The sequence below is a fragment of the Trematomus bernacchii genome, unplaced genomic scaffold, assembly GCF_902827165.1.
Source record: "Trematomus bernacchii unplaced genomic scaffold, fTreBer1.1, whole genome shotgun sequence".
Taxonomy (NCBI): domain Eukaryota; kingdom Metazoa; phylum Chordata; class Actinopteri; order Perciformes; family Nototheniidae; genus Trematomus; species Trematomus bernacchii.
In genome coordinates, this window is record NW_022988069.1 from 17,748 (window position 1) to 41,207 (window position 23,460).

The window sequence follows — 23,460 nt, forward strand, 5'->3', positions numbered from 1 at the left end:
CTCTGTGGTTTCCTACTCAACACATTTTTGTATTGTAATGCCACTCATATTTTATTTTTTATTTTTATTTTAAGGTGACATTGAATGTTTTGAAAGGTGCCCTAAAATAAAGTTTATTATTGATTAGTGCCTATATCACACTATTAATGTTCCTTATTTTAGACTAGGTTTTTCCTGGTGTCAATAGCCGCGTTCACACCGGAGTACTTTCACCGTACTTTTCGCGTTTTAGTTCCGTGAGTACCCCTTATGTCGCGTTCACACCAAAAATCGTACTTAATCTCGGGTACTTTTACCCCCATTTTTAGAGCCAGCTCAGAGAGCGTACTTTTCTGTGGGTGAAAAGTGCTGCAAAAGTGCCCCAGTGCTGATTGGCTGGGCGAATTGCAAACCACGCCCCGTAGAACTGTGGAAATGTTGTGTAGAGCCGCCATTGTTTTGCCTCGCTACAAAATCCCGACGGAGCGTTGGGTTTGTTTTTGAAAGCAGTTATGGCAAGCATCAAGAAATGATGAGGAGGTGTCGGCGCTTCTGGAGATCTACGCCGAGGACGCGACCCAGGGAATGCTACTGAAGCCAGTTCAGTAGCTTTCACTCGACCTGGGAATCGTGCACAGCGCCACGGCACACCGGCTAAAAATAAAGAAACTCGGGCAGGACTACAAACGGCGGATTCAGTGGCCAACGATGACGACCACGACGAAGGTAAAATCAACTACATGCACTGGGGTTTTAATCTGCACAATAATGGTCTCAGATGTACTTTTATTTGCTCAGTAGATCAAGCTAGCCATGCTAGGCGGAATAGGCTAACACCGGCCCCGAGCTAGCTACATCTAGCTAGCTAGATATTCTCGGCCGCTATGAAAACGTTTTGACTTGTGAATAACTGTGCAGTGTTTCTGTAATTTGCTTCACTAACTCATGGCACTAATCGTCTGTTTCAGGCGAGGATGGACAACTCTCGGGATTGGAAACAAGCGAGCTTTGCATTCTAGATCACAGCGCTAGCTCGCCCCCCTTACCAGCAACCAAACGCAAAGGTACACACACTGTAACTTGGTCTTGAAAGAACGTTACGCATCGAACTGATGTTCACAATCATGTTTATTTCCTTCTTGGTACAATTATGAAACAGCGTGAAAACGTATTCGCCAAGACCGGCATTTACAAATGTCTCACACAAACATTGTAAACATCAGGGCTAGAGGTCACATGACTTCCGGTACGAAAACTTGCCTCAACAAATTAAACAAAATTCAAGCATACATGAAGCACTCTTCAAAAAGGAACAATCCTCCGTGTTTGAACCTCTTAAATCGCTGCATAGCCGATTTATTTGGACTGGATTATCCCAGAGAGGCTAAACATTCTTTATAACACAGTTTCAGATTTGTGAAACCTTAATTCTATTTGTGAAAATACAAAAAAGGGAGATTTCAGTGCTTTTTCGCATCCTGGCCACATTAGACCAGGTCCTGATCTAAAACCACTATACCTAGACTCATCAAATCTGGACTGGATTATCCCAGAGAGGCTAAACATTCTTTATAACACAGTTTCAGATTTGTGAAACCTTAATTCTATTTGTGAAAATACAAAAAACACATTCCTAGTATGTTGTAAAACTACATGGCGACTAAACTTGTATATTGTATATTGCTTATTTTCCCCTCTTAGGAAAGCGGACTCGGGATGCGAATTTCTTTGACACCGCCCAGGCGTTGGAGGACCGGCGTGCCGTGGTGAAAGAGTCGATGCACGGGGATCAGATGGTGCTGTTCACCAAGGCCCAGGAAACGGAGGACAAGATGCTCACCAGTTCATTTTATATTATTGTTATTACTGTTATTATATAGTCTTGATACAACTGACACTTTATTTTATATTGATAATGTTAATTTACATGTACAACTTCTATTTTATTTACATTAAAAATGTGAACTTCTATTTACTGTTAAACAGATCCTGTATCTTGCTTATTTCTCCTGACACTTTATCTTTAGTGACCTGTGTAGTATCCTATACATCACATGGAAGTGATTATTCTGATACCATCATGTTTCATCGGTTATAAACTGGCAAAGCTTTATTTGTCATATATCATCAATGTTGCAACCTTGTGGAGGAATGGCAGGGGCACATACACAAATATGATAATTTATATAATTTTAAATATTATTTGACCTAAAACTAAATGTTTTTATGATTATCCTCTGAGGAGGACATGGGGATTTGCAAACTTTTAATTCCCCCCCCATTTTACACAACACAATATGGAGTCCACTATGGGCCGAAACTAACATGTATGTTTCCATAGTGTTTATGGCAGACGGATGCAGCGGGTCTCAGGAAGATATATATATAATAAAGGTGGGTTTGCTGCTGAGCCTATTTACTGTGCATACAACACACCTGGCACAGTTTATTGTTATTATATTGCCACACTGTACACTATTGTAATGTTGCCTGTCTTGACTGGAAAATAAAAGGGAAACAAAATCACTGTACAAAAGATCTTCTTTATTGTCAAAATGTTTACAATTTACACGCTGTTCAGATGCCTCATAAAGCTGGGTCGCCGGTAAGGCAGTCCATTCGTCCCTGTACTCATTACTTTCACAAAGGTTATGTAATATGCAACATGCTGCCACCTGGAATGTGATCTTGTCCATCTTGCAGTAGTTTCTTTTCATCAAGCACCGCCACCTGCCCTTCAGTCTGCCAAAAGCGTTCTCCACCACCACTCGTGATCGGCTTGTTTTGTTATTGTACGCAAGTTGCTCAGGCTGCATTAACTCCGTTACAAAGCTGTATAACATGAGCACAAACAGCACAACTTCAGTCGACTCCATCTCCATCATGTCTGAGGTCGGAAGGTAAACAACAGACGCCTAATGTACAGCGAGTGGGATGGGCGTCGCAGTATACGCGGGAAGTTTTTCTTCTTCTTCTCTTGTTTTGCAGCGGATTGCAAACAACTTTAAGGTGCATACCGCCACCTACTGTACTCGCCGTGAAGTGGTTTGTGGCCTGCCAGTAAAGCCAAAAGCAGAAGAAGAAGAAGTGACGTCAGCGGCTCATTTGCGTAATCTTCCCTCAGGGAAAAGTACTCCGGTGTGAACGCGATCTATACTAAGTGCCCTGGGGTTAAAAGCGCCGGGGCTCTTAGTGCCGGAACTAAGTACAGGAAAGTACTTGGTGTGAACGCGGCTAATAGGGAAGATCTGCACTGTTCTCTACATAACATGTTCAGCAGAGCAGGTATTTCTCCTGCCAGATATGGCACCCCCCCTACAACTTTGTCCAGGACAGTCACACTGTCACCAAAATCACACTGGTTTTTGCTGTTCCCCTCTAGTTTGTGCTCGCAAAAGCATTGATTTTACCTTCGTCGTGGTCGTGGTCGTTGGCCACTGAATCCGCCGTTTGAGCGGCGGCCTCCCACACCATCGTGCCCAAATCGAAGGTCGATGCTGTGCCGGAGAAAGGTCTGTGGCCTAGCAGAGCATCCAAGCGCTCGTACCATTTACTGGTCTTCCGGTCGTTACCACTCTTGTTATAATAGTCTTTAATTTGTTTGTAGTCCTGCCTGAGTTTCTTTATTTTTAGCCGGCGTGCCGTGGCGCTGTGCACGATTCCCAGCTCGAGTAACTTTTTCGAACAACGCTCGAACATTTTGGAGTTGGGTACTGGCTTCAGTAGCATTCCCTGGGTCGCGTCCTCGGCGTAGATTTCCAGAAGCGCAGACACCTCCTCATCACTCCACCGCTCTGATGATTTATTGATGCTTGCCATAACTGCTTTCAAAACAAACTACTCTCCGTTGGTGCGCTGGGTTTATGTACCGAGCAAATAAAATGGCGGCTCTACAAAACATTTCAGAGTTTTACGGGGCGCGGTTTGCAATTCGCCCAGCCAATCAGAACTGGGGCACTTTTTTCCCCAAGGAAAGTACGATCTCTCAGCAGGCACTAAAAATGGGGGTAAAAGTTCCCGAGATGAAGTGCTCTTTTTGGTGTGAACGCGACATAAGGGGTACTAACGGAACTAAACGCGAAAAGTACGGTGAAAAGTACTCCGGTGTGAACGAGGCTATTGAGTTTAAACATCTCCAAATGTCATCACATAAACACAATACATGTTACTAATCCTTACAGTGTAAGTGTAAGGCTTACACTTACACTTACAGTCATTGCTTTCTGATGGACTTGACCCTTTTACTCTTCAGGTTGCATATAGAAAATTAGTAGCATTCTACTCATAGACTGTATATATAAAGATTCTACTGCCTTTCTTGGGCGGTGTCCGTCAGACGAAAAACGTAGAGCCAATCAGGAACTGAGAATTTAGTCCAACTTCCTTTTCAATCAAACTCACTTCCTTTTCAATCATACTCTCTCACACTCATAACTATTCTTATGCACACACCCTATCATTCTGTTTTATACACAAACCTATAGTCATTCACATGAACTATTATTACCTCTTATATAAGCTATTATTCTGCCTTTCATTCACTGCTATTCTGTTTTACATATATGACTATTGTTATTAACATGAAATACTATTCCCTCTTATATAGGTTATTATTCTGTCTTACATACATTGTTTACCGATTACACACATACTACTATCCTCTTTCACATACACTATTATAATGTTCTATTAGATTATAGTTGTTTGTAAAAGACGATAGTGGTGTGTGTACGAGAGTATGATGGTGCGTTTAAGAGATGTTGTTTTTGTGTGTGAGAGAAAATAGTTATTTATGTATGATAGTATGATAGGAAATGAAGGAAGGAATGACAGTATGTTAAAGACAGCCTCTCACTGCACCACACGCCCCCCACACACTAAACTATTCACACACACACTAAACTCTTCAAACACTGCACACACACACTAAACTCTGCACACACACACACACTCAACTCTTCACACACACAGTAAACTCTTGAAACACACACTAAACTCTTCAGTAAACTCTAAACTGTCTGTACTACTGTATTAACAACGTGTCACGTGTTCTGAATTGACCAATCAGAATCGAGTATTCAACTAGCCGTGTAACAATGTAAGTTGTTAGTAGCCTTAAGGGCCTTCACAGTTATTGTGCTATACCACATTGCCTTTCACTGGATGTATAATGAGCTGCACTAAACTACATTAGCATTTAAATACATAGCCATTCTTTTGTGGTTATTTTGGTGAAAGCAACTCAAAAGTAATATAACATTTATTTATTTATTTATTTAACCTTTATTTAACCAGATAAAAGCATTGAGATAAAATCTCATTTTCAATGCTGACCTGGCCAAGAAGGCAGTAACGTTACACAGAACACAGAACACAGACATATGAAATTACAGAGAACACAACTAAGAAAACAAAAGAGGAAAAAGCAGTCACTACATTGTGCACATTAGGACAGTAAGAAAGGTGCTACTTATTACTGCAAGAGCAGCTGGTAGTGTGACAAAAGTAGTGTGACTCATTACATTTCAGAGACAGTAATATTGTAATGTAACTTATTACTTAAAAGAGACAGTAATAAAGTAATATGTACTGTATTACATTTAACTTGCCCAACACTGGACAGGACACATGTTTCTTGATGCTGATTCTAAACATCTGTCTGAAATACTGTGGGTTTCTCTCTGAGTGAAAGCAGAATGGGTTTAGAAAGATCTCCATGTACTGTTGGCAGTGTTTCAGGCAGAATGAGCTGCAGTCTGATTGTTCTCTGAGTTCTCATCATCAGAGAAAAATGCAGGGCGTGTCAGAACCGGTCTAACAAGTCGTGACTGATTTTATCAAACTATTAATAGCAGTGGCGGCTGGTGGAAAATATTTTAGGTTGGGCTGTGGAAATGGTGACCAAACAATACTAGGGCGGTAAACATTTGTTGAGAAAAGACCCCTTAAATTATGACTTCTGGTGATGTTAGAGGGGGGGGGGGGGGGGAAGGACAAATTGAGGCTTAAAAATATGAGAAGACTGATCAATACCTCCATAATCTTCAGTGTGGTTAGCTATGAATCTTCCAAATGTTCCAAACACCTTGTCCTGGACATAGTTTCTGCAGCATAAACTGTGTAACAGTACAGTAGGCCCACACAAACTGCAGAACACCAGGGCTTTGGGAACACTCAAAATTACTTTAAATGATTTAATTCCCATTTAACCTGTTAAGGGGCTTTTTTTCCCACCGTTTTTTTTCTCACGAAACTGTGTCTCAGGGCTTCTTAAAATGTAATAAACTATTCATGTGTCCTACTCATTTAACGGGAAGAAACGCAGCTACTGTAACTGATGATATGAACCATGTTTACCGAAACAAAACACAAGTCTCACAAGAAGCGTCTAGAGAGAGGGTAATGATACACGGGCAAGGCCAGGCAGGAAACATGCGACTTATCAGTAACTTTAGACATCGTAAGACAATTTTAAACGAGATTTTATTGTAGATTATACATTTTACTGATACCAATTATATCATATTTACCTTGTTTATTAAAAATAAAAATAAAAAAAATATTTTTTAAATACATATTTTTTTTATTTACATTTTTAATGTGGGAAGATGGGGGGGGGGCGGCGCCCCTAGCGCCCCTATGGGCCGGCCGCCACTGCTTGATAGTCTGAATCAGGGAGGTGAGGTCTGGCAGGCTGACAGCTACAACCTGTAAGGCCGGTTTCCACGTGACTCTGACGTGTTTTTACTCTCTGGATTTCTGAGGGTGTGAAGCTTTATATATACAGTCTATGGTGTGAAGGCGTCCTCAGATCAGATGCAGGCAGACTCAGGACTGAAGAGGAAGAAATGAGCAGAGTTTCCTTCTCACCTGAAGAGAGTCTGTGAGTAGACCTGAAGAGAGTCTGTGAGTAGACAGGCAGTGATATCATAAAACTGTTAATGAATGCATTCAAACACTTGGTCGTTTTTTTTTTACCAGCTGTTCTATATTCACCTTGCAGGTGCAACTGTGTGACTTTTATCCTGGATAAAGTGTTTAAGTCATGGATGTTAAAAGTTGAACGTCTTCATATTTGTCTAACATGATAGTTTACTATTTAATCATGAAGTATGACGCTGCGCTGTCAGTACGCTTGTCCATGTTTGTGAAACCCTGGTTGATTTACTGAGTTGATAACCAGCGTCGTAGGACCACTTAGCGAGATGTCGTTTGTTAGGGTTAGTTAAGATAACTCAAACATATCCAGGGTCTGTTTGAACATCTGTCTGAAATATTGTGCAGGGTTTCTCTCTGAGTGAAAGCAGAATGAGTTTAGAAAGATCTCCATGTACTGTTGTCAGTGTTTCAGGCAGAATGAGTTGCAGTCTGATTGTTATCTGAGTTCTCGTCATCAGAGAAAAATGCACGGCGTGTCAGAACCGCTCTAACAAGTCGTGACTGTTTTTATGTCTAACTTTTAATAGTCTGAATAAGGGAAGGAGTGTCTTCCAACACTGACCTGGTTTCACTGAAGAGCCTTGAAAATGTCAAATGTTTTTTTTTAGTTTTAGATTATACATCTGGGACTAGATTGCCCGAATTCGAAAAACATATATAACAGTACATGTTTTGATATATATGTTGGGCTATACAAAACATTAGCATGAAAAATAAATGGGAGATTATATCAAATTTAAAAAATATTCTTCCCATAGATTTGAACCTCATTGTAACTTAGTTATCAGGGAACTTGTTTTTCCTATTTTCAATGATATATCAAAAACAATGATATATCAAAAACACATTTCTTATCAGTTCACACATCCATCCATCCATCTATCTATCTATCTATCTATCTATCTATCTATCTATCTATCTATCTATCTATCTATCTATCTATCTATCTATCTATCTATCTATCTATCTATCTATCTATCTATCTATATATCTATTTATCTATAACAATAGTCTTCATTTACAATATAGACAATAGGCATAATTTTAAACAACATACATCTATTGCAGTTATGATGTAATCATAACATACAATTGTATAAAACACCATTTGCTTACATCTTTGTTCTCTTTTGAGAATCAAACAAAACAGATTTAAATTAAAAAAATAATGCAAACAAACAAGTGAAATGAACTAAATTGCTGAATTGCTTTTAATTCACTGGCAGGAGCGACAAGTGAGGAGGAGCGACAAGTGAGGAGGAGCGACAAGTGAGGAGGAGCAGAAAGTGAGGAGGAGCAAAAAGTGAACAACGAGGGAGAGATTGAACAAAGAGAAAGAGTAGAGGACAGAGAGAGTAATGAACAGGAAGAAGACGGAGAGACTAAAGAAGATGGAAGAGAGGGTGCAGGTTATGGAAAGGAGAGAGACATGGAAAATGAATGTTGACAATGTTGTGTGATCATTTTAGCCTCTTCTGCATGTCCAGATCATTCATAGTAACAATCAACTGATTCTTATGCATTACACTTTCAAAAATAATGTATGCTGCAGCCCACTGACATGGTTTGAAATCAATATATTATCCAATTTGTGACCCCCCACAGGACTTAAAAAGCACCTATCTAGATCATGAAAATCCCAAAAGTCTAGGGGGGGTATACCCCCGAACCCCCCCAGCATGTTTGGACCTCGGTATTTAGGAAATCCTGGATACGGCCCTGGCTCCAGGTTTAGCTGTGACTCACCAATCAGTCTGCTAGACCACTTTATGATCTGACTGAGACAGTTTCTGCTCTTTAAAGTCATGTTACCAAACCAAGACATTTAACCTGTTTCACACCATCCCCCCGGTACCGGGCGGATAAACGCGTCATTTGCAGGAAACAACGTCTAAGGAATCTTAATATTGAATAAAACTATGAATGTGTTATATCCATGTAACGGGAAGAAACTCAGCTAACTGATCTTTTTAATTTTTTTTTTCAAAAAAAACCCACAATGCTAGCACTCAGCCTCTGAATTAGCCTCGATCGAAAAAACGGAACCTACAAAGGCACTTAAACTCACTCATAACTCCCTTATTACTTATCCTAGATGCACAGCCAACCACTCGTTTTTGGTGTCCTGGAGACACTGAATCTGTGTAAAAAACCTCAACACTCAGTGATAAACATTCGCGACGCTATAAACGAAAGCGTACATCATCACATGTGGAGCTAAGTAGCTAAAAAACGTAAATATAGCTTACCTTGGTCAAAAGTGGTCTTCAATGGCATTAAAACGATAAAAAAACGATGCTGCAGTTAATCCATAGGTTTATCCTATGTGTCTGTGCCTTCTTTGAAATTATTTCTGATAATCCATAAGCAATACAACTGCGTTTTAGTTTCCAAACTCCAGAAGGAGACATTCCTCCACTTTGGTTTCGTTTTCCACACGCGAAGCGCCCACATTTTTTCTTTACAACGTGTGTGTGAGTGGGCCTCCCCCTTCGATTCTATTGGCTCTAACGGTCACAAGGGTATGTCAACCAACCAAATCGACCAAGGGGGGCCAGAGATAGGTCAAATCCACCCAAATGACCCCAAAAGTGGGGGTTTTTGGCTAAATCTCTCTAAAAAGGTCAAATTTCACTTGTTTTGCATCAATCTTGATACAGGGTACTTATTATATGTTGTACTTTGGATTCCTAAAGCTTTTAGTCTACTAACCCATCATCCAAGGGTAGTTTTCACTATCTGTAAAAAATAATCTTTGGACGGACACTATAATTTACAGTTTTTTTACTATGTAAAATCTGAATTTTCTTTAAAATAAAAAACATTTATATTGATTCTGACACTTCTACATCCAACTCACAGGTTTATCATTACTTTGAGAACAAAGATTATTAATTTAACCCTTTTAGAAGGGAAGATATGGTCATTTGTTCTGGGAATGTCATTTTCGAGCCTGAGACCTGAAAAACAGGCTCAGAGTGGAACAGGTTAAAGGTCCCATGTCATGGCCATTTCCACTGATCATAATTCCATTGTTGAGGTCTACTAGAATAGATTTACATTGTTCAATGTTCCAAACTCACATTGGTTTCTCATACAGCATCTCTGTATAGTATGTGTATTCACTCTCTGTCCTAAACGGCTTGTTGGAGCTCCTGCCCCCCCCCCCCCTCCCTCCCTATGAGCCCACTGTGCTCTGATTGGTCAGCTCGCCCACTCTGTTCTGATGAGTCCACCACCGTTACAGCGGAACATCAGTGATTATGTGTTACAATGGCGTTTGTTAGCAACCAGGAAATGACACCAGTAATGACTGTCACTACCCGATCTGCAGCCCTGCCCTATCTGCAGTGTGCATGTGCGAGATGGTCCGCCATATTTGACAACTACATACGGCAACTCTAATAGGACACTTGACACAGTGGCTTTTGGCAAAGCAGAAAAAGAACCGAGAGAGATTAGTTATTATTACAACGTGACTTCACTATTATTTAAGAACTCTTTTTATTGGGTTCTTTTATTTGGGTTTAAGTACATTGTCAGAATAAGTGAGAAATGGATTTAAAGGGCCCATGTCATGGCCATTTCCACTGATCATAATTCCATTGTTGAGGTCAACTAGAATAGATTTATATTGTGCATTTTTCCAAACTCACATTGGTTTCTCAAACAGCATCTCTCCAAACTCACATTGGTTTCTCGTACAGCATCTCTCCAAACTCACATTGGTTTCTCAAACAGCATCTCTCCAAACTCACATTGGTTTCTCAAACAGCATCTCTCCAAACTCACATTGGTTTCTCATACAGCATCTCTCCAAACTCACATTGGTTTCTCAAACAGCATCTCTCCAAACTCACATTGGTTTCTCAAACAGCATCTCTGTAAACTACGTGTATTCACTGAATTTCACTCTCTGCCTTTAACGGCTCGTTGTAGCTACAATAGCTCCAGCCCCCACCCTCCCTGTGAGCACAGTGTGCTCTGATTGGTCGGGATGTAGTGAATCGCGCTGAGCTCCGTGGAGGTGTTGTTTCCTTGTTAGCGATACACAGCGAAACACAGCCAAACTCACATCCGGATTAAAAACAATAAGTGTGGCTTGATATTGAGTAAGAAAAACGTTGATAAACGCTGTGAGAATGGGTCTGCAGAGAGAATGGGTCTGCAGAGAGAATGGGTCTGCAGAGAGAATGGGTCTGCAGAGAGAGTGGGTCTGCAGAGAGAATGGGTCTGCAGAGAGAATGGGTCTGCAGAGAGAGTGGGTCTGCAGAGAGAGTGGGTCTGCAGAGAGAATGGGTCTGCAGAGAGAATGGGTCTGCAGAGAGAATGGGTCTGCAGAGAGAATGGGTCTGCAGAGAGAATTTTGCCGCGATCCCAACTGTCTGTTATCAACCTGCAGCCAGGGAGGAGAAATCAGCTGAGCTGCCTGCTCCCTGCACATAGTGTGTGTGTGAGGAAGTCCGTGGATTGGTCAATTTGGACCAATCAGCGGGGGCTTAACGTAACGGCTCCGCGGACGTAACGTAACGGCTCCACGGATTGGTCCATTTCGTTCCGGGTACGGCTTGACATCATGCCGTACCCGGAACGAAATGGAAGAATCAAATGGACAATGACGTATCTCCAACGAGGCGTTTTGGGGAGGTATTTTCTGTGTTAGAGTTTTACTCGCTACAGTGTGTACTTTGAGGGTTTTGACTCTGCACACCGTTTACATGCATAAAAACCTTCATAACACACAAGGGGACGGGTAATAACCGGAAAAGCATGACATGGGCCCTTTAAATTCTGTTAGACAGCTATCATACTGAATAAATATTTACTATGAATGTATGCAAAAATGTATAGCATATAGCTGTCTAACAGAAGTTAAATCCATTTCTCACTTATTCTGACAATGTACTTAACCCCAAATAAAAGAACCCAATAAAAAGAGTTGTTAAATAATAGTGAAGTCACGTTGTAATAACAATAACTCATCTCTCTCAGTTTTCTGAGTTTTCTTTGTGTGCTTTGCCAAATGCCACTGTGTCAAATGTCCTAGTTGGGTTGCCGTACGGAGTTGTGCAATATGGCGGACCATCTCGCACATGCGCACTGCAGATAGGTCAGGGCGGCAGATCGGGTAGTGACAATGACAAACAGATGAGAATGCTGCGTGGGGTCTGGGTGCCGTGTTGGCGGGACGTTGCGCGGGGAGCGGACAGTGTGAGCTGGGTTCATTTCCTGCTTGCTGCGTGGGGTCTGTGAGACATCGCGAATGGACGCGGGAAGGGGGGGTGCTGAGGGGGATGCAGCACCCCCATCTGCGAGGCTCCACTAGCACCCGCCTACAGTGTAAGCGCGCCACAGTTTCGCTGCTGCGAGGCTTCACTAGCACCCCCACCACAGCGCGTCACAGTTTCGCCGATGAGAGAGTGTGTGTGTGTGTGAGGAGCTCCACGGCAGAGTTCCCGTTAGCCGGTAATTACCGGACTATGACCGGTAAAATATGCTGAAGACCGGCACATTTAAATATCTCCGGTCAAAATGTCCAGTCAAAATAATTTCCCCTTAGTGCAATACCGCATCAGTTGCGCCACTTATGTGACAGACAAGAATAGTATGTGACAGACAAGAATAGTCAATTCTAATGTCTCACACTTAATGTGGAGAAAGAGATGTCCTATACAGCAGGGCTGCCAACATTTGAGTTCAGCTTGGAGTGAGTTTTTTTTTTGGTGAACCGAAAAAATAAACGTTCATGTGTACAGTGTTACAAATGTATTGAACATGTACAAACAAGAGTTTCCCATTAATGTACCGGGCGCTACAGTGGAATACGCACATACACAGTGTACCCGCGACTCTTACAATGAAGGCTCGATAATCAGCTCACAGCATATAAAATGGCATATAGGTGTAAGCAGAGGTAAAGTGCTATCTTATAAGGGGGGGGGGGCCTGACCTCCTCTCGGGGTCCGGGGGCGTGCTCCCCCGGGAAGATTTTTTTTAAATATTGAAGTTAAAAGCATCAATCTGGTGCACTTTGAGAGCAAAATGAATTTATGGATACATCTCTCAACACCCATATGAAACAGAACTGTAAACAGATTTTCTTTTTCTTTATGGATATTTTACAAATCACTCACCTTTTAAACTGTATTCTTGTTTTACTGTCATATAGTATTTCATAACTGTTTTTCATTTATTCTCATAAATGGTGACCAAAACGTTTGAGACCCACTGAGATAACTAGACTAAAGTGAACTATCTAAACAGAGTCCCTTACCTCACTGAGCTGCAGTTATCTCTCTCAGTCTGAGGACAGAGCTCTCCCTCTCCTTGTTTTAGAAACTGCTTCTAATATCCGTTAGCGCAGCTAGCTAACCAGATGCTAACAACAACAATGCAAATAGTGAGTTTGGTAGAAATATACTGTATAATAGTAAAGTTATTCAAGATGATGCCAGATTTACATAAATATTCCCCAAAATTATTCAAAAGCATATTCTTCCAAACTCTCTGCTGTAGTATGACCACCAGGAGACTATTGATGTGTGTGGTGAGTTTGGTAGTAATATACTGTATAATAGTGATTGAATATTATTGTATTGCACTTTGCAGACGGTCCCTGAGCACTCGTTTCTTCTCCGGCTGCGGATAGAGACAAATGTAATGTGTCCAGCTCGGAGGACGGCGCGTATTGGCTTTTTTTTAATCAAAATGTGATTGTAGTTCGTTGTCAACCTTACCACGGTACTTAGGAGACGACATTTGTGTCTGAATAACGTTTTGTTCATGAGTTATTGATCCGTGAAATCCGAATCTCCCAATATCGTTCCAACTTTACTGAACTAAGCCAGAAGGCCGTCTCATTTCGTAGACCGCTCGGTTTGCTGTTCCTTCGCGTGAGGAAAGACATGTGTGGCGTGAGTGTGTGAGATATGGGTTAATTGCGTGACTCTCACGCTCAATGCGTGAGTGTTGGCAGCCCTGTGTAAGGGTTGATTGTGCGTTGATCTGTTGGTAATGCCTCCGGTGGGCATGTAAACAAATGCATAATGCTGCGCTATACTTTGTGGCCTCACCCGGTTGCATAGCGACGCTTATTGTTTAGGTGTCTTTTAATAAGCAGGTAGTCATATCATTAGCTAGAACTAGCTAGATCTGATCGATATGGACACAAACGCGAGTAAAGTCTAATCTGACGGGAGAGAGAGATCGGCTGCAGCGGTGAGCAGAGCAACACACACTTCAGGTTAGAACATCACACGTAGCTATTTTAATTACCTCTCAAACTACCTAAACTAGTTATAGATATGTTTAGTTTTACTGTCGGGTCACTCATTACTGGATCCGCGAGCTGCATGAGACTGGCGTCAGGAGAGAGAGAGCGCTCCGTTTATTATTCCCGCGTTATTGTAAGTTACTTTACACTTTTTAATAATGTAGTTAATCTACTATAATTAGTTTGTTTATTATCGAATCATATACATTTGTTTTAAAGCTCAATAGATAACAAAGAAGACCTTTGACCGGCACTTTTCTAATTTTATCCGGAAGATTTCAACTTTAACGGACATTTTGACCGGCAAAAAAATATTCTAACGGGAACTCTGCTCCACGGATTGGTCCATTTGGACCAATGGGGCTGATTGTCTTCAAGTTTATGATTGACTTCCTGAATGTCTTTCGTGAAGTCTAAGGTATTAAAACAAGTTTAGAACCGATTAGGGCATTCACTAACTCGACATCTGAATTGAAGCCATCCAAAGTCACATGGCGGCTGTTCTTTGGATCCTGAAGGCCTGTTGTGGTTTTCAAAAGTACAAAAATACAATAAAACAACACATTGTTCTGTAAGATAAATATTTTCTTTCTCTGTATCTTTGCTCTGCAGGGAGAAAAGATGGAGACACCTAGAGATGCCCTATTAACAATTTTAGAAAGTTTGGGGGGAAAGGAATTCAAAAAATTCAAGTGGTGCCTGGAGGATAAGGTCCTAGAACTCCCAGGAATCCCAAAGAGTGAACTAGAGGAAGCAGACCGGATTGACACAGTGCAACTGATGCTTCAGCACTACGGCACAAACACCATTAAAGTGACCAGAGACGTTTTGAAGAAGATCCCGAGGAATGATCTATTTGAGGCATTATCAGAATCCTCATCAGACCCTAAAGGTAGGTCTTTAAAAAAGAGTTTACCAAAATATAACTTTTTTTATTTTTCCCAGCCATGCATCATGTTTTAGACTCCTGATATCCCCCTCAGAGAACCATCACCTCCACATGGTGTTGGGGCTGAGGTACCCCTGAAAGCAGAGAGGTCAGGGTCACTAGTTTCTGGCAAGGTCACCCTGTTGGTTCCAGGTGAGGGGTTGTAGAACCTTTATAGATCAGCATTTTAGGAATCCAATTACCGTTCCTGGATTAGAAAGTTTGGATTTCGGTAAAATTGTCCAAAATATATCGCCTTTCGTCTCTCCCTAACCACTATTCCGTAACCTCTGTGAAACATCTTGGGCTTAATGATAGGAGGATTCATCAGGACTTAGGAAAAGAGACTGCTGTGCTTTGAGAGTCCGACCGCACTGACACTATCCAACGTCATTATGATTAGCAGCCAATGTTATTAAGAAGGAGAAGACGCTTTATTTTATCCCAAAGGGGGAATTCAGCTCAGTTGTTCACTCGGTTGTGGTAACACACAGTACAATACACACACATGCACAGGACAGGTGAGAGAGGTCTGAGCAAAACAGGCAGCCAGTCTGTCCAGCGCCAGGGAGCAGTTGGGGGGTTCTGTGCCTTGCTCGAGGGCAGGAGGTGAACTGGCACCTCTTCAGGAACCAGTCTACACTCCGTATTATTTTGGTCCGATCGGGACTCCAACCGGCGACCCTTCGGTTCCCAACACAAATTCCTACAGACTGCGCCACTGCGGCACTAAAACACTCTGCTGCATTGGCTGGGAATCGGACCCGGGATCCAGGCGAGAATTTTACCACTGAACCACCAATGCTATATCAACGAGTTTCTCCTGGTGGGACATTGGAGATATGTAATACAAGTGGGTGATGCTAAAAGCCAGTGTTGGGGAGGGGATGGATCAGAGGAATGACCAGAAAGTCATCAGTGGGCTCTGAAATGGCAGTGAGTCCTTGAGTGCTACATTTTCCCAGGAAACGGCCAATTCTGTTTGGAATGAGGTTTGTCCTGCTGAACTGTCAGATATCTCAGGAGGGGGAGTCATGGATAAACCCCGGCTGTTTTCCACAGTGTAGGTTAGCTGCTGACTCAGTCTCAGGATGTTGAATGGGACTGATGCACACTGAGTTCAGGAGGCAGAGCTGAGGGCTTGGAGAACAGCTGTTGTTGCTCAGGTGGTCAGAAGGGGCCACAGGGACACACTGTGGAGGTTTGTCCTGACATAGGATTGGACAGTTGTGATTTAAATTCCTGTTCAATGTTGCATGGAGGCAGACAGTGTCATTGTCCATGTTTTAAAGGGGACTGTAGTGTAAGCTCTAAACATCAGAGGAGCACATTGCTCAGCCTCACTGGGATTGCTCACTGCAGATTCTGTCCTAGTCATTACTAACGGCCCAGCCCCCTACAGGTGGAAGGAGGTATCATTTGCCGTCCAACATGACTTGGGGAGGAAGGGACGGGTTATTACTGTGACCCCCCAGGGTGTCTTGTAGATGGTAGGCTACTGCAGGAGTATACTGCGACACAGTAAGAGCCATCCACTTCCTGTATAACTGGAGAGAGAGCTGTGTCCACACCCTCAGTGGGTGTTGGGATCTGCTGGTATCGTGCCTCATCTCCCAGCAGCAGGAATAAGAGTCAGTCAGGTTCAGGGCCATGGTTCTCTGTGGGAAAACAGATGGTTCTCTGTGGGGTGGAACTTATACTGGACAATGTACAAATAATTATGCAACAAGATCCAGTGACTTGATATAAGGAAAATAACCTGCTATTTTGTCAGAGGAAGGCTGTGTTTCTCTGGCTTCAGCTCTGAGCTCCAACGCCTCCCATCTGAGAGAGCTGGACCTGAGCTGCAATCAGCTACAATCATCCAGGAGACTCATAGGCCACATTGGGTTTCTCAATTGTGAGGCATTTTGGGACATTGTTGAGCTTCATATACAGCAGAGTTGGATTCAGCACCCCTTAATACCCCTAGAAATGTTGTATGGCATGAATAAACACAAAATGCCTTTGGGGTTCTGATTTTGTGAAAATTGACCCCGTCTATCAGGAGAGAAGCTGCTTTCTGCTGGACGGGAGGATCCACTCTGCAGTCTGGAGACACTCAGGTATGGACAGACTGACTTCCTCGTATTTTTCTAATTTCATCTCCTTCATCTCTGGTCTTCCATCATGAAGGACGTCTCATTTCCCTTGATTATGTTCACTGCAGTGAGTTAACCTTCAAGTCTTATTACATGGAAACAGCCATTCAGTCCAAACATCAGAACCACTGGTTTCCTGGCTCTAGGGAGGATAATGATGGTCAGTTTATGGATTTGGTTCTGACCTGATATCTCACCAACTGCTAAATGTGTTGAGATGAGATTCTGTTTGACATTTATGATTCCCAGAGAGACGATCGGGACTTTTCCACCTGCACCACCGTGACATGTGATTGAATTGATAAAGACTCTCTGATTATCTTTACATCATTTCTTCTTCTTCTTCTTCTTCATCTTCTCTCAAGTGCATGAGTCGGAAGAAGCAAAGTGGATTTTCTATCCTTTTTAGACTTTTCTATAATCAATAATGTTGGATATCTTGAACACACTCATTCATTATTCTTGAAGTCACACACACTGAAGTTTACTGATCTGGTTACATTTCAAACTGCATCATGTACAGAGCAAGAGATCATCTACTTCCTAGGACACTACAGACGTTGTTCATAGACAGAGAGGGGGGGTATCATCTGAGAGGAGATCTACATCTGAAACAACTCAAGGTCAGAAGAACTCTGAGAAGAGCAGAACAATCTGTGGGGGGGGGGGTTTCATGGAGCGGCTTGGAGCAGGAGTTCAAACAAAGCACACATAGCATTCACTTTGAAGGATGCACAGAAACACTTCTTTGGGAAAGTATGAGAATGAAGAAAGGAGATTGAAGAGGAGAAATGATTGTAAATGTATAAATGTAAATATGTAAGTAGGAATAACTTTCAGAGATGATTGAAAGGATAATCATTGATCAGCAGTAAGTGAGGGGGATCAATAAGCATCTGCTTCCTCCTGCTCCCTTCGGACACATAGGATTTATTATTATGATGAACATTGATAAATACTTTATTCTAACAATACGCTGTTCTGTTTCTCACATGTGTTTCTTCCTCCAGGCTGGACCATGGTGGAGAGCAGAGGTTCAGAGCAGGTCTGAGGAAGTGTAAGTGTGGATCAGTCAGCTTCTCTCTAGAGCAGGGGTAGCCAACACGGTGCCCGTGGGCACTTAGTCGCCCGCAGGGGCAACGTGAGTCGCCCGCGGGGCATGTTCTAAAAATAGCTCGCCAAGCAAATCCAAAATGTATAAAATACACAAAACAAAAAAGGAAATGTAATTAAAAGAATCTACCCTATGCATAAAGGAAACCTACATCATAGTGAACTCTATCTACTTACTACAACTCTATATCTATCTAACACCCCTCCTCCCCCCACCCCCACAATGAATATCGACCAATCACGTTCTTGCTTGATTTGTGGGACCAGCGTTGCAGTCTGGAAGAAAAGGCACCTCCCCGCTGATGTCCCTTCTGGCAGAATCTACACAACACATCAGCCCCATTGAGCAGCCTATCATGCAGCCTCTACAGCACATGAGGGGCAGAGCTTTACTCTGTGTGCTGCAACTTGCATATATATTTATTCCACTTGACGCACACACACGCATGGCGTCTCTTCCACCTGGGACAGAGGGGGAAATGTCCCCCGCTCTTTTAGAAATCCCGTTTGTGTCCCCCCACTTTACAAATATGTTTATTTATTTTTTTAACGCAAGCCGTCATCGCCACGGAGGAGCACACAGCCTCTGAGAGAGAGAGAGAGAGAGAGAGAGAGAGAGAGAGAGAGAGAGAGAGAGAGAGAGAGAGAGAGATAGAGAGAGAGAGAGAGAGAGAGAGAGAGAGAGAGAGAGAGAGAGAGAGAGAGAGAGAGAGAGAGAGAGAGACTGCCTTTATCATCTATTTAATATAGATAAAGTAAGAAATCATTCCAATGTGTATAGGAAAAAAAACAGTTTGAAAGGGGAGTGATTAGTAAAATAAGCTAAGATAAGAATAAACCAGTTGAAATTATTTGTTATTGGTTGTGATCATATTCTAAAGATGTTTGGATTATTGAAAAGTATACAGCTCCCTTTCATCGGAGTGTTGAGAGCTGTATCCATCAATTTATGTTGTGCTCAAAGTGCTCCAGATTGATGCATTTCACTTCAACATTTAAAAATAATCTTCCCGGGGGTGCATGCCCCCGGACCCCCCTAGAGGAGGTGAGGCCCGTCCACCCCCAAATAAAGCAGGTTAAAATAATTAAATTGCATACATGTTCTTTTAGTAAACACTGAAAACGGGTCCCACAGACACAAACAGACACAAAGGTTAAAGGTCAGCATGTCATCATGTTAAAATGTGCTAAATATACACTGTAAAAATTTTCACCGTGAATTCACAATAAATACTTGGCCAATTTTTGCATGACTTTCACAGTAAGATTCACAGCAATTTACTGTGATTGTCTTCACAGTAATGTATTGTAATTTCACACTCATGATATTACAATACATTGCTGTGAATGTCTTCACAGCAATGTATTGTAATTTCACATCCATGATATTACAATACATTGCTGTGAATGTCTTCACAATAATGCATTGTAATTTCACATCCATGATATTACAATACATTGCTGTGAATGTCTTCACAGCAATGTATTGTAATTTCACACCCATGATATTACAATGCATTATTGTAAAGGTAAAACTGTATACTGTAACTTCACAGCTTCAATGACTAAGGAATTACTGTGATATTACAGTATGTTACTGGGGAATTACATCATTTTGTTGTACATGCATTACAACAAGGGCCTGTACTTTTACATTTCTATTGTGAAAGCAATGCAGGAGTTGCCAGTAATTTACTGTGAATGTACAATGTGTACTGTGAAAGTAATGCAAAAGAGTTGCCAGTAATTTACTGTGAATGTACAATGTGTACTGTGAAAGTAATGCAGATGAGTAGCCAGCAATTTACTATCAATTTACAATGATAGACGTGCATAACTGTAGTCCCCAGCTCCGGTCCTTCCTGGAGGAAGCTCATACAATGGTTTCCTGTCAAATACTATTGGATGACATGACTAATCACGTCATCCACATACAGCAAGCAAAAATGCACAAAAAGCATCTCACCCGTGAGTCCAGTTGGGTCAAATCAAATAGGCTACACTGTAAAAAAGAAAACTGCCAAACAAAAACCCTTAAATTAAAGTAAAATACTTTCACTGAAATAAAGTGCTAAAGCAATTAATAAACAGGAATTGTCCTTAAAGATTTTACAGGAAAACATTGTAGTGTTACAGATGTTTCCTCTCTTTTCAAAATCCATTGTCTTAAAATGTTACATTCAAATACCTTAAATAAAGTTCTGATGAGAAAAACTGTTTTTTACATTTTTTTTTATTAGATTTTTATGATCAAACACAAAAGTAAATGCAGAACCTAAAGTTCTACAGGTAGAATACTGTTATTTTACAGCTTTTTTCTAACATTTTCCAATCAAAGACGTTCAATAAAAAGACAGCACAAAATGTTCTGTAGGGAACAATTACTATAAAAATGTTAAAACTTAAAATATAAAAATATTTGTAGAATTATACAACCATTAATGAATACAGCATTTAATATTTAAACATCTACTTACAAACAGTATAAACAAAAAGTAAGTTTAATTTTTTAAGATTACTTTGAAACATTCTCAACTGAAAATAACAGAAATTACAAAATGGCGACATATGTTCACATTGTCCATTTGAAGGAGCAGTGTGCAGGATTTAGTACGTCTAACAATGGTAGGTTCCAACCAATGGATAACTTGTTCACTCACCCTCCTATCCCAAGTTTGTAGGAGAATGTATATTGGCTGCAAAAAACTTGAGGCCCAATCATGTTTCCTCTGTCCATTCTGCGCTACTGTAGATGTGGCAGTGCAACCTAGAGGACAAAAAGACAACAATTAGTAAACCATAATGATGAATGTTATTATCAGCAGCTGCCAATAGATCCCCCATCTTGTATGATGGACCTTTGAAGCAGGGTTGGAAACTTAAACACACTATTGATTGTAAAAACAGTTCTTGATGGCATCCCAAGGGAATTGATCAAATGCTAAACCCCTTCCAGAAAAAACAACTTTCTAATACCTTAGAAACTACAACTAGGCGCTGGCACGAATGCAGTGCTTCAGCTTCCTACAACTTTAAAGCTGTGTGGATGTGGCTCTATGAAGAGTTGTTCATATTTTTCTCATTCATTTCATAAGTTTAGAAGGGGGGAACATAGTCTAACAACAGTTAGCTTTTGTTAATGTTACCTTGAGGCAAACTTGTGAGACTTGTTTCTGAAATCCCTTTCTCTTAAAGTGAATAAATAAAAAAAACCTTACCCTAAAACTAACCACTGGATTGCTTGTCTAACATGACCTAGTCCATAAATGAGGTAAGGGTGGGAACAATCAAACGCACTCTCGCAGGCACTGCGTGTTAGCGAAGTACAACTGGGATTTCGAAGAGGAAGATATGCTTGGTCAATTCTTAATAAAAAAGCAAAAGTAACAAATTGAGCACTTGAGTTTTCATTAGCAGCGCCTAGCTACAGCTGCGGAGCTTCGGTCAATACCGCTAACAGTCTATTTCCTTAAAATGGTACATATCGCTGAATCTATATTTTCATCTTCAGTTGATGAAATCTGCATAATGTCCCTGTACAATAAGATTCGAGCATTTTGTAATCCAGTGAGGAAATTCAAGACCAATAAATATTGATTGATTAAACAACACTGAATACAATTGTAGGGTTTTCTTCAAACTCAGACTCTCTGCTGCGGCTGTACCTCAAAAGACAAAACAATTGTCTGATACGGTGGCCCGGAAGTGCAAGACACCACAGCATTTCAGAAAACACCACAGCATTTCAGAAAACACCACAGCATTTCAGAAAACGCAACAGCATTTCAGAAAACGCTACACCATTTCAGAAAACACAACAGCATTTCAGAAAACGCTACACCATTTCAGAAAACACAACAGCATTTCACAAAACGCTACACCATTTCAGAAAACACAACAGCATTTCAGAAAACACAACAGCATTTCACATTGGACGGAAAGGGTATTCCTTTAGGGAGAACACTTCTTGTTTGTGATTGGACAGACCCAGCCAGAGAAGCACTGCTGTGATTGGTTGTTTTTGCTGCCAGTCAAGAAATGACGCTTCGTGATTGGTCTGCACCCGACAGCCAACATGTCCCAACACATCAGCCGTTAGCTGTTAGCACACACTCAGAGCTCACAGCTCCTCATATCTGTTCAGAAACTGGACAAAAGTTAAACAAGTACAAACCACAGACTGTCTGTGTCATGGCGAATACAGTCGCTGCTTTATTTATGTCTGTATGACGCTGTTGTGAGTGTGGACGGAGCAGCTACAGGTTAGTTTAGCCTGATCGATCCGCCCCCTCTCCAGCACGTCTTGTTTGAATGACAGGAGTAAACACTGACAGCTGCGGTGAAACTCGAGCGATTAGAGCGATGCAAAAAAAACATTAATTAATGCTTTATTAATTCATGGTTTTTAAGGGGCTTATCTCCATGTAAATACTATGGTAGACTACCCAATATTCGCATCGCTCTAATCGCTCGAGTTTCACGGCGGCTGTCAGCTGTGTTTGTTCCTGTCATTCAAACAAGACGCGCTGGAGAGGGGGGGGGGCGTATCTCCATGTAAATCCTATGGGAGATACCAACTACAACAAAATGAACATATTGACCATGATTTAATTGTAATACACGTTTCAAAGTGATGCCGAAGTAACTACATACTGATACCGGTTAGTAAAAACCATGAATTAATGCTTTGACAAGTCTGCAGACAAGACGGCAGGCGAAAAGCTTTTAAAATGCGTGTTTTCTGAATGGAATCGGATCGATCAGGCTAAACTAACCTGTAGCTGCTCCGTCCACACTCACAACAGCGTCATACAGACATAAATAAAGCAGCGACTGTATTCGCCATGACATAGACACTCTGTGGTTTGTACATGTTTAACTTTTGTCCAGTTTCTGAACAGATATGAGGAGCTGTGAGCTCTGAGTGTGTGCTAACAGCTATATGTCCCAACACATCAGCCGTTAGCTGTTAGCACACACTCAGTGGCTCCTCATATCTGTTCAGAAACGGGACAAAAGTTAAACAAGTACAAACCATAGACTGTATATGTCATGGCGAATACAGTCGCTGCTTTATTTATGTCTGT

General features: G+C 41.4%; 1 protein-coding gene across 1 annotated transcript; it reads left to right on the forward strand.

Moving 5' to 3' along the window:
• Window positions 1-6,690: 6,690 nt before the first annotated feature.
• Window positions 6,691-18,317, forward strand: LOC117474841 (E3 ubiquitin-protein ligase TRIM39-like; the record flags this gene model as incomplete). Its single annotated transcript, XM_034120856.1, is given in 4 exon segments — window positions 6,691-6,862; window positions 14,804-15,083; window positions 17,167-17,224; window positions 18,271-18,317. Coding segments are annotated over 3 exon segments (376 nt in total), but the record flags the coding sequence as incomplete, so codon positions are not given.
• Window positions 18,318-23,460: the final 5,143 nt, after the last annotated feature.